We start from the raw sequence: 12,121 nt of genomic DNA on the forward strand, positions 1-12,121 counted from the left end.
CAAAAACCTTGTATTGCTTTTTACAGGAATGTACAGCATGATAATATACAAGTGACTACAAACATAAAATGACCAAAAAAAACACACAAAAACACACATGAATAAAAGACAGAAGAAAAACAAACACATTATGTTACTTTGCTTTGGTCTATTCCCAGTGGCTATACCTTTGACAGAGATATTATACATAAAAATTAGAATACACTACTAGGAATATTTACACGTGGGTCAATCATAGGTATGAAGTATTCAGTGGAAAAACAAGAGGAATAAAGGAAGACTGCTGAAAGTATACACAAACCATGTAATAGAGACATATAAGAAAGCAAACAGTCTGATCAGGAAGAGAAAAGTATGCTATGTTATTGATTAAAGGGTAAGTATCACTCCTCATGTCATGGCTGTGCTGCTCTGCTGTATCAGATCTCTGAAGCAGAAGGAGTCGGCGGATGCAGAACTAGATTTATATGATGAAATATAAATGAAAGGTTTTATGAAAATGATTTGACCAGAAGCAAAAATGCCCAGAGCTTTTGATTAATACTGCTTTTTGGCATCAAACTGTTTGGAACAGAGATAATATAAATGTTATAACTGTGATGAATGTGAAGCAACTTTGCTACAGTGGACTGATGGAGAATCAGTTGCAGTGACAGTAGGAATCAGCTTAGAAGAATGATTCGCCCAATAATACATACAAAGATGGGAATTGGAACGAATCATTGTTCTCTGAGGATTTGGAGAATGCTAAATTAGTGGTGATTGTGTCTGGCGGTGTCTGGCACTTGGTAATGATTCCTAAAACAATGTTTCCTAATGTCCTAACATCCAAAGTTGTAACAGAGTGGAATTTCCTCCCAGTCACTGAAATCTACATAGCAACACTGCAGAAATATAAGCAGTCACTCTTAAAGTGCCTTACAATATGCGCATGGCAAATGACTCCACTGATTTAAAGTTTATAAGATAGAAAACTGTTCAACTGTTACCACAAAATAGGCTAAGTCACTATATATGCATATAAAAATATATAAAATATATTCCACTGCTACATATTTTAAAGAGTTTGTTCAGTAATAAGAAAAAAAATAGTGTATACTGTGTATATATTGTATGTCCCCTCAGATCTGATTATTATTTTCTTTTTTAGGATTTCAGAAGCTGTAGGCAACTCTAAACTAAGATCTATGAATCTTTTGTCCTGTCTCTGATGCTAATCACAGTGATGGCTCCACCCACTGTGGGCGAAGACACTGCTGACTAGTGCATACGTAAGTTGAGTGATCTCCAGACAGCTTGACAACAGTATAGTACTGTAACATGCACACATGCCATTCACACTCTTGTGTGCATCACAATATTGTGCATTGTGCAATCTATGAAGGAAGATGGAAAAAAAACTATATCAAATTCCATCATAAAAAAATAGTACTTCTAGATAAAGTGATTATTATTGAGATGCTGAGCACCCAGTACGCTCTGAGGACAGACAGGACAGATGTTATTCTCTGTCTTTGTGTTGCACCCTGACATAACAACAGCCACTACACAAAAGATGGTTGTGTGTGTGTGTGTGTCTTACTTACTGGTAAGAATGACTCTAAGACTGAATGCACGAAAAGCAGATTGAGTGCCCTGACAACGCACTTCAGCTCTAGATCTTGACCGTGCCGGATTCGAGTTACATTAATATTAATGCTGATAGCAAGAAGTGGAGGAGAGTCCATTAGTGCAGGTGCTCTTTTCCCATTAGTGCCGTTACTGTGTTTAAACACGGCACATGATCTCAGTCCTTTACATAACAGGAGTTGCATATTCAGATTGAAATCCAGCAAAGGAGACACTCATTCTATTCAGGAACTGTTTCAGGAACACAAACCCTCTTTTCTCCATCTAAATGTGTTCCCCAGATTCTCATTCTCTGTAGAAAAGTCAAGGCAATTGCAACTGTCACAGAATAGGATGTTCAGGAAGTACTAATGTCTGGGCTGCATATCCACCCTGGTTAGGTTCTGAGGAGGTGCTCTAGTGATCAGTGCACTATAAAGGACACAGTGGAAGTCAGGCAGTGTTTCAGAACAATTTGAATTCTCTGTCTGTGGGGGGGTGGGGGGGGCGTAATTTCTTTAAAGAAACACAGTGAATTTGAGGACACAGTGGATGACATGGTGCATTTAAATTGTTCGCCAATTGAGAACAATCTGAATGCGCGTTAGATCTCAGTGGCTGCGATTTCCTCAAATCGGATGTCATGGCGCATGTCAAACTCCTCCATGTCCCTGTTCTCTAGCTCTAGACTCAGCTCTCTCATGACACGTTCCAGCTCCCGGTTGCGGCGGTACATCTGGATGTAATTCTGTTGTAGCTGCTTCTGGTAGCGGATCACCTTGTCTTTCTCCTCCTGCCAGACACGGCGCTCCTCATCGAAGGCTTCCAGCTGCTCCTGTCCATGCCTCCTCTCCAACACCAGCTCAGTGCGCAGTTGATCTACTTGCAAGTGCAGGCTATGCAGAGCATCTGTACTCTGCTGCTGCACCCTGGTGACATCACTTTCGTACAATGGCAGTGGCTCCACTACCTCCCGGAAAGCAGGGCTGTGGACTTGATTCAGACTGCCACCAACTCGGCTCTGAGGCAGAGGCAGGCTCATGCACTGGCCCTTATTGCTGGGCAACGACAACATGTCTCTGAGTCGGGCTGACTCCATTTCAAGACGGCCCATTTTCTCACGTAGAAGCTCTGCCTCGCTCTTGCGACGCTGTAGCTCATTCTCACATACTTCCAGCTCGAGTGTGCGAGTTCGTGCTGCTGCCTGGGCATCGTGTGAGCGTGCCTGGCTGGCCTGCAGCTCAGAGCGAGCCTCTCGCAGCTGGGCCTTCAAGGCCACAATCTCAGCTGCCTTCTGTCCCAGGTCAGCCTGCACGTCCTTCAGCTGCTGCTTCAACAGGGAGATTTCACCAGACTTTTGACACACCTGCAGTACAGAAACATTGTGGAAAATGTTTGAGTGACACTGCAAGGGCAGTAATGAAGATACTTCATACTTCCTGATAAGGTGCATCCCCTGTATTAATGGAAACTAACTGGTCTGCAGATGCTCTACCATGTATAATATAACTATATCTGGGCAAAATCAATGATGTGTTGTAATATTATAGTAACTGTTGGCGAGCAGCTGTGGTGTAAGAAGAATAAAACAATTCAGGGCATGGTGTTGCTGAATATAATTAACTTCACAACTATTATGTTTTATTATTTACTTTACACACAAAAGATGCATAAGGATGATATCTTTTGCATATCTTCTCGAATAACGTTCATCCTATTTTAAATCTGCATCAGATTTTAAGGTTCACACTGAACATAACAGATGCCCTGGAACATGAACCTATAGTCCATGGGTGGTTTTTAAGCAATATCTGGTCTTACCTCCCACTTGGTCTCCTCTAGACGTGGTCCTAGCTGGTTCTGCTCTCTTTCAATGGAGGCACATCTCTTCTCCAGTGTCTCTCGCTCCTGCAGAAGCTGTGAGAAATCCTCTTGCAGCTTCTTCTTCTCCTGCTGGAGCTGAAAAACCTGCAGCTGTAGCACCTGTTGGGCCCGAAGGGCTTTCTGTTGCACCTGCTTCATCTTAGTTGCACAGCTCTGCCTGAGCTCCTCCATCTCCTGCTCACATCGCTTTTGCTTCTCCTCATACACCTAAAGATCAGGTTAAAAAATATTCAGACACCATTTCAATTATACTCCAGAGTATAATTAATTAAGAACTATTGAATGATACATATCGCAAGACTGTGTTCTTATATTTTCTCTATTTGTCTACGAGAGGTTTTGATATGTTGATCACATACCTGGCAGATGGCTGCCTCATTCTCATCCAGGTTATCTCGGAGCTGCTGTAGCTCCAAGTCTCTCTCTCTCAGCTTTTCCTCCAGCTCACGAATAATGCTCTCATACCCCTCTGGGGGAGCAGGGGAACGTCCACATGATCCACTGTCTGAAAGTGGCTGGCCTGTGCTCTTGCTGGAGGAGGAACGGCCACTGTCCGAGTTAGTGTGGCCGTGTCCACCTGTGGGCCGTGTGGACTCTGTGCTTGTGGACAGTCCCTCGCTCTGCACCAGGCTGCAGGCTGTACTGCTGTATGTGGGCAGGCTGGAGAGTGAATTGCGGCCAGAGTCTGACATACTGCAAGTCTGACTGTTGCGAGCGTTGCGACCACCAGTGTATGAGTTGCGTTTATCTGTGCACAACATTCCTGCTCCTCCTGGAAGTAAAAGGTTGAGGCTTCCATGACTCTCAGACAGACTGGCTCCTGGCCGTGGGGAAAGGTACTGCACTGAGTTGCGGTTCTTGGGTACTACAGGCTTGAAGGCAGTTGGTCGGATTACAACTTTCTCCATGTTCTGTAAGCAAAAATAGTTCATGTCCAAAAATGCTGGACCACTTTTCATGAACACACAGGGCAAGCATAAAGCAACGTCCTTCTAGATAAGTCTGACTCCTTGACAGCCACCATGGCACCAATCTCAGGCAGTTATTTTCAGTCATGCAAAACCTGGCTCCTGTGAACTTGAGTGGAGAGACCCAAGTACCAGAAATGCACCAACAAGGTGATTTCAAAGGCAGATTTGAAACTACTGTTAAAATTTGACAAAAATGTAAATATTTTGGTAACTAATTTTTTTCATTTGGCTCCATGTACTGTTTCTCCATAACTAACAAAGAAAAAGTGACCTACATCTGCAAATGAATCAAAAACTGATAGGCTAGGCACTTTCTGCTACTGTCTTTACCAACCAAGCAACCGTTTTTTAGAGGAGGCAGGGGAGCTACCCTATACAGCTACCTGGGGGAATCTTACACACTGCTTCATTCATATTTTAAGCAGTGGGCTGTCTCTGCTCAAACCATCTTTGAGTAACGCCAGCGTATAACATCAAATCAGAGCATTGCTGAACCACATGCCCACATGGAGTAATCACGTTTAAGCTGTTTAAAAAAAACTACCTCCTAGGTGAATATATAGAACAGAGGTAGACAAATCTCTTTACACTATATATAGTATATTTACAATAAGTAAAAACATGAGCCTGGACACATAATCTGCTTATCACAGGCTGCCTGGGTTACTTTTTTATTCCTTTATCACAATGCTAAAACTAAATCCCTATTCAGACACAATTCAATTTGTGGAGCTGGAGTAATTCTATCATTTGCAGGTGCCTTGACTTTCTGTCTGGATCAGCCATAGTCATGTTTTTCTTCCTCGTCCCCTTACCAACTCTGATGATGAGTATCCCTTTCCACAAAATCATGAATAATTTTGGAGGTTTTATGATTCTGAGTGCTTTGAAATTTTATGTTGTGATAAAGATCCAATCTAAAGACCAATCTAGAAAAATGTAATAATGTTGTATGAGAACATTATACTATTTTTTGGCCCTATGAACTAGCTTTTTGACCAAACGCTGTTTAATTATACCCACAGATAATGAATTATATGATGATAGATTTTAAGGTTATTTATACTGCCTAGACATCTAAAGATTTTTCTCAAACATTATTGAGTGCCAGTGAGAATAATTTGGTTGAGTGAATGAGAACACACTGAACAAACAGCTAATAATGTATTGGAATTATTGTCACAGCAGGTAGCAGATGTCTGTCAATATAAATTAGCTTCCAATTCCATAGATCAATAATGCCTGCAAAAGCATCATTAAATTAAATCCAATTTTGGGGGAAATATGGATGTCCTTTTCAGAGGAACAGACCAAGAGCCTGTTGCAGTGTATTAATTCTAATAAATAAATAAACAAATAACTCAAACTCACTTTCTCCAGCTTGCCCGAGACAGGGATGAGTTTTGGTGGAGGGCCTCCAATGTTGCTGTTGTTCACAATTCCTCGATTGTCCTGTGTTTCTTCTGTATCACTGCATGGGCTGCCCACTTTGACATGGTTATCATTCCAGTCACCCACCACTTCATCACTCATGTATCCATAGTTGCCATTGCCGGCAGTCGTGAGGGTAGTGGGTTTGTTCTTGACAGGCAGAGGAGGCTGGTTGTCGAGGAGCTCCTCCTGAGAGCTGGCCCTTCTCAGTGTGCCCTCCTGTTGCCGGAAACAGCTGGTTGCAGGAAGGGGCTTGCGGAGCCTGGCGCTGAAGTCGCTGACAGCGCGACAGTGGCGTTCCTGGTAAGTGCGTCCAGAAATAAGGCTGCTGACCGAGCCCATGCTGCCTGTGGGTGGGGAGTGCGATACAGGCGGGCACTGCTGAATATCGACACTGGACTGTGGGTGATCAGAGGGCACGGGCAGTACCTGAACCAAAGCCATGGCGACTGTGCGACCAATGCACACACTCTGCAGAGTCAGAAAAATTTTAAGAATTATTTTTAGAACATTTAGACCTGAGTGCTTTCAAAGTAAAACAGAAGCCTTAAGCATTCTTTTCAGCATTCAGCTTTATCCAAAAACACGACAGATCAGCTAAATAAAATGATGAAAAAGCAGAATGAACTGAACCCTTTGACACTGGCTGTAAATTGGGTCAGATACTTGTCTGTAAAACAGTAGTATTAGTTATGTGGAATGCTCTTATATTTACCATGCAGCTGTGTGCTCTAAGCTGCGTTGTCATGTCCAACCCCCAAAATATTTTAGAGCACAATGCCCCCAAAACGGGGTTTTTGAGGTGAACAGGCAATCTGATCTGGAACAAATCCTTTACATCACCATTGGCCTAACAGATCTGCTCTTCCTGTACTCTGATATGCAGTCATCTGTTTTATATGTTCTACATTAAATGTAATGACAAGGGAAGAACTTTACACAAACAGCTGGAACGAGCCTGAGAACCATGTGTCTCTCTGACTTTAGATCCAAATATTAACATACGAAGAAATCTCTGAACACAAAATCAGAACTTAATCAATGAGAGACAAAAAAGCAACCAATTTCTGGTGACAGAAGGTGCATCAACATTTAATGTTTCCCTCACAGTAAAGTTCCCTTTGAGTAAAGTTTCCGTTTATGCAAATGAGAAGCAAAGCAATTTAAGCAATAGGAGTGAGGGACTGTGGTGTGTTTTTTCCCTTCAAGAAACAATAAAAGAGGTAGAGAGGTGAAGAGGGTATTGTAGTCTATGGATAATACAGTGCCATGTCTGAGCTTTACAAGCGCATACCTTCGCTAATGCTAATATCACATCCATGGTTAACTCTTTCCTAAAGCTTGATTCCTTCTCAACCCCACATCCCTTCTTCTGCCTATGCAGAATATATTTATACCCACTATAAACACATAAACACTTAAAATAATTTAAGCTAGATGAGCTTGAAGCTTGATTTTAGTTAAAAGCAGTTAGCCAAAAAGGTCACAACCTTAAATCAGGTCCATCACCCACTGACCCACTGCTCGAAGTTCCCAGGCTGCATTATCATGGATCACTGCACTCTTCTTAAACTCATCTAAAATTCAACCTTCAAAACCTACACACCAAACACACCCTCAGGGTTTTAATTCACCCACTAGCATGTACGCATCTTTAGGCCCACGCCCCCTGACCTCACACATGAATCTGCATCTAAATCCTGTTCTAAGACTACTACACAAAGTTATGTTTCAACATCTTATACAAGTATAAATATGCTAAGCAACATGTTTAGCAAAAATGCACAAATTAAATATCTTAGTACACTTCCAAGTAAAAAGTTTTTAAATATCTTAATTTTTATTTCAAAATCAAGGAATCTGCTTATTTTATATGCCCTTATATTATAAGATCTATAATCAGTCTATTACAGTTTTATTAAGTCTATTTCCATTCCCCTTGTCCATTTTTATTTGCCACTAATAACCACAAAACAATGCAGTACATTGATGTCATGATACCAACATTTTTCACTTTGATGCAAATACCGGGTATAGTAGCATGATTCCTGAGATCCAAACAATATATTGGACAAAAATAAATGAATAATAAAAACACCCCACCACAGACACACACCAAGTCAGCGAACACCCAAAATATAGACTGTTGGTGTGAAATAATGATTTCCTCATTGTTATGAATACAAAGCACTTTATAGGTTAAATAGAACAAAGAATTAATTTAATAATTAATAATAATTATAATTAATTAATCATACCACTTAGTTATCCTAAAAACATGCAGTTATAGCAGTTATAATTCCATAGAGTATGACCAAAAACTACTGTTATGCAGATAGAAATTGTGTACATCAGTTGGCATTTATATGTTCAGGGATATAATCACACAATATGCAGTATGGGGCAATTTTTATAGTTTGTGATTATAGTATTTTACACATTTAATATCTGCTTTGAACTTTAATGTTATCACACTGCTTTAACCCTTTTTACCAGAACACTGGTGTTCCATTCTGTCGGCGGAATGGAAATAGACTTATCAAACATATTTTATTGCTGTCTGATACAAAATTAATCAGGACATTGTTGGCTTTCAGTGTGAGAGGGTTCTTACAGTCTGTGAGCATATAACCTTACACAGAATTTTAGTGGTTCAAGATAATGGCTTCATGTTTTATGAACAAGCACTTTGCGCATCTCAGGGAGTAGAAATGGGTTTGATATCAGCTTTTTCTTTTACTTAAAATATAAATGTGTGTAAAATTTGTTTTACATTTTCTATGAATATATTGCCCCTAGTAGGTCAAAACAGAAATGCTGCTTTTATAACACCATAAACCCTTTAAGCCCTGAGTGTCTTCTTTCATATAAGCCATTAAACACCACTGTGGAGTGTGACATAGACAAAGAAATTCAATGCTAAACCTGGGTACACCAAAACAGGTGGAAATTCCATTTGTTGGCCTCTGGTAAAAAAACAAAAAAAAGTTAAACTAAGACCACATTAATGCTCACTTTGCCCATATTCGCCAAGAACCAAATCAGAGGAACAGCAGTTAAAACTGTTAGCAGTTGCAAATGGCTTTTATTTTGTCTGTTTACTGCCTGAAGTCTAACATGGTGAGAAGAAAAATCCCCAAGTCTCCCTTTTTAACCTTGTCTTTTCCTGCATGGCAAGTGACATTTGTCAACATGCAAAAGCATGAGCAATTTTATTTGCCTATAAGCAGAATGCAGTGACAGATCAGTGTTTACCTATTCATAGAACTGAATTGTTTACCATGGTGCAATGAGGAAAATGTACATCACACTTTCAGTACCATGTGCAATACTGCAATATTACTGCAGTCCTCTATTATAGTGCATTCTCCGCCTTAGCATTCTTGCTCCCTTATCCACTCTTGCCACCCCCTAACCAAACAGTCTCATTGAGCCTAGTATAATAAGATTAGTGGATCCACAAGGACTGACTCCTCTCACTGCTTTTTCCTGACTTGACCTCAGACTCCTGCTTCTGTTAGTGATACTCTCATCAAAACACTTTGCTCCATCACCCTGCTGGATCCTCCTTAATATGAAACCAGCCCAATCAAATTAGAGACCCATTTCCACCAGAGAAAGCATCAATGTGAACCAAGGGCTCTGCTATTCCTGAAACAGCACATTTTATACACAAACTATGAGTAAAACTTTTCAATGGGACACAGCGATTTCTAACCCCAAACCAAAGGCACCCACAATCTGGTTAAATACCTGTGTACATCATATAACAACACCCATGATGGTAGACAGCATTCTCTAAATGTTGTGGGATGGTGACACCATTTTCCAAATTACACTAGTAATAAGAGTAACAATAATTCTTGTTCAGTGCTATTGGTAACATGGCAAAAAATGTGACCAAGCCCTCATGGCTACATAGAGATGGTATGTATTATATGACAATAAATTTATGACAAAATGTGAAATCTTTTACCATTCTATACTGTACCATACCATCTGTAGTTAGCTATCTGCACTGTCTCTTGTCTTGCATTGTCTTTTGCTTTACACTGTTTATGCTTGGTTGCACACTATGCAGTTTCTGTGGCTAATTTAACTTACTTTTTTGTCCTTAGCACAGTGTTTTTTTATGTATATCTGTGTTTTTATGTAGCAACATGGTCATGGGGGAACACTGTTTCATTTCGCTATGTACTGCGTCAGTAATATATGGTTGAAATGACAATAAAAGCTTCTTGACTTGACTTGACTTGGTGAAGAGTGGTCTAAATTTTAGATTAAGCATTGCAGTATTGCAGGATCACTGCAATCCCAGTGGAAATCTCATTAGCCAAACAAAACAGGTCAATTAAAATCATCCAGTGTGCAATTTTATCTCTGGTGTTACAACAGAAAGGTTGCTGAGGGAAGCCATTGCAGGTGTTTCTAATCAAATCCACAGCACCAGCCAGAGCTGTCTACAGAAATCTTGTTATGATAAGTCTTAATAGCTGCAGCGCTGCCGGAAAGGATTAGCTGCGAGGCGTGAATCTCCCAGGAACCATTCAGCTTCGCCGTGGAACTTGGGGGAGAATGTGTGGAAATGCCAAGGCTGAGCATGGAGCACAGCAGAAGTCCAGATCTTGGTGTTAAAATCCCCACATCCTTAATCCCATTTGGACACAGACATGTCTGCTGAGCCAGGTTGTTTGATGTGTATTCAGATCTTGATCAAAGCTTCTTCCCATGGAAACGTTGGCCATGACAATGTACTGTCCCATACCACTGTTTGCTCTCTAAACACAAGGAATGGGACCTTGTTTCTTCAGAGTGGTGCATGGAGACTCATTTACATCTAACAGTTTCATCTAACCGAGTGTTGTTATGTCAGTCTCTCAGGCATTCTATCACAAAATAAATGATGCTTAATACAACTTGCACATACTTCTCCATGTACATAGTAACATATTTATCATATTTATCTATCTATCTATCTATCTATCTATCTATCTATCTATCTATCTATCTATCTATCTATCTATCTATCTATCTATCTATCTGATTTTCAGTGTTAACATAAAAAAACACAGTAGTGGAAATGCTAGAAATACTACCTACTTTTACTTATATGTTAGCACTCTGTATGCTTCCAATATACAAGCATTAATTATTCATTAAACTGAGATCAATAACTTAAGGTGAGCTGTAAGTGTGTGAGTGTTTTACAGCACTGTGAGGATATTTTGACCCCTTGACCTCCATCTATCATACCAGTTTTAATTTACTGTTCCTCAGGGTCTAACTCTGAGTGTGCTTATCATTGCCTGTCTACAGATATATAGTCTATATTTACTGTATATTTTTTTAATAAAATATTCCCTTCTTTCAATTTGTTTCATGTTTCTGTTAAATGAAATCTCTCACACCTGGCTCCCTATTTCCTGCTAGCCATGTCCTTCTTCTGACTTTCCCACTTCCTATTCCTGTACCATGCTGTTTTTAGACTATTTGATTCTTCACCATAAACATACACACTCTCTTTCCTGCTTTCTATGGTCCACTACTCTATTCTCTGAATTTCTGCCTCTTACACTCCCCATTGCAGTAACAAGCAGGTGTTTGGTGTAAATCAGTGACAGGAAAGGATATGAATCTGTGATTACAGACCCATGCACACCTCTACATTACACCAACCCCTCTAGAGAGCTCTTACTGGACATCCAGCACTGTGCCTTGCTGCTGTGACTTCCTGCCAGCTGCTCCCCCATTGTCTCCCTACATCAGATAGCAGCACTATCTAGGGACAGTCTTGGAATGATACACCAACAATCGTTGCTTTAAACACACAAAGACCAACACACAGACAAACAAAACTACACTAAATGTCTTTGCATGCTGTCTCATGTCTAAGGGAAAACATTACTAGTGATGTCTACAAGAGGTTACATAAAACACAGACCAGTGCTGCTCAGTGCGCAGAAGTAGGAAGGAAATTTGTGCACTGAGCACTGCTTAAAGTTACCATGTTTATTTATATAAACTGTATGGCAAAAATGATGTGGACATCTCACTACCATACCCATAGGTTCTTGCTGAACATCCTATTCCATATTTAACCTCATATTGCTGTTATATCTTGCTGTTATGACCTCCATTTAATTCCATTAGATTTTGAAGCGTGGATCTGGGGATTTGTCAATTCAGCCGCAAGAACATTAGTGAGGTCTGGCAGTGATGTTGGGAGA

General features: G+C 40.4%; 1 protein-coding gene across 4 annotated transcripts in view; it reads right to left on the reverse strand.

The window, feature by feature from the left end:
• Positions 1–57: 57 nt before the first annotated feature.
• lzts2a (leucine zipper, putative tumor suppressor 2a) overlaps positions 58–12,121 on the reverse strand; it is a 41,793-nt gene continuing 29,729 nt past the window's right edge. For all 4 annotated transcript variants that reach the window (XM_058385442.1, XM_058385443.1, XM_058385438.1 and 1 more), the window contains 4 exons: positions 5,835–6,365; positions 3,852–4,403; positions 3,430–3,699; positions 58–2,974 (listed from right to left, as the gene is read on the reverse strand). In XM_058385442.1, the coding sequence (XP_058241425.1) occupies positions 2,213–2,974; positions 3,430–3,699; positions 3,852–4,403; positions 5,835–6,338 (2,088 nt within the window). In that variant the 5' untranslated portion in view covers positions 6,339–6,365 and the 3' untranslated portion in view covers positions 58–2,212. The remainder of the gene's footprint in view (positions 2,975–3,429; positions 3,700–3,851; positions 4,404–5,834; positions 6,366–12,121) is intronic.

This window comes from Hemibagrus wyckioides, linkage group LG03 (assembly GCF_019097595.1).
Source record: "Hemibagrus wyckioides isolate EC202008001 linkage group LG03, SWU_Hwy_1.0, whole genome shotgun sequence".
In the NCBI taxonomy this organism is placed as follows: Eukaryota; Metazoa; Chordata; class Actinopteri; order Siluriformes; family Bagridae; genus Hemibagrus; species Hemibagrus wyckioides.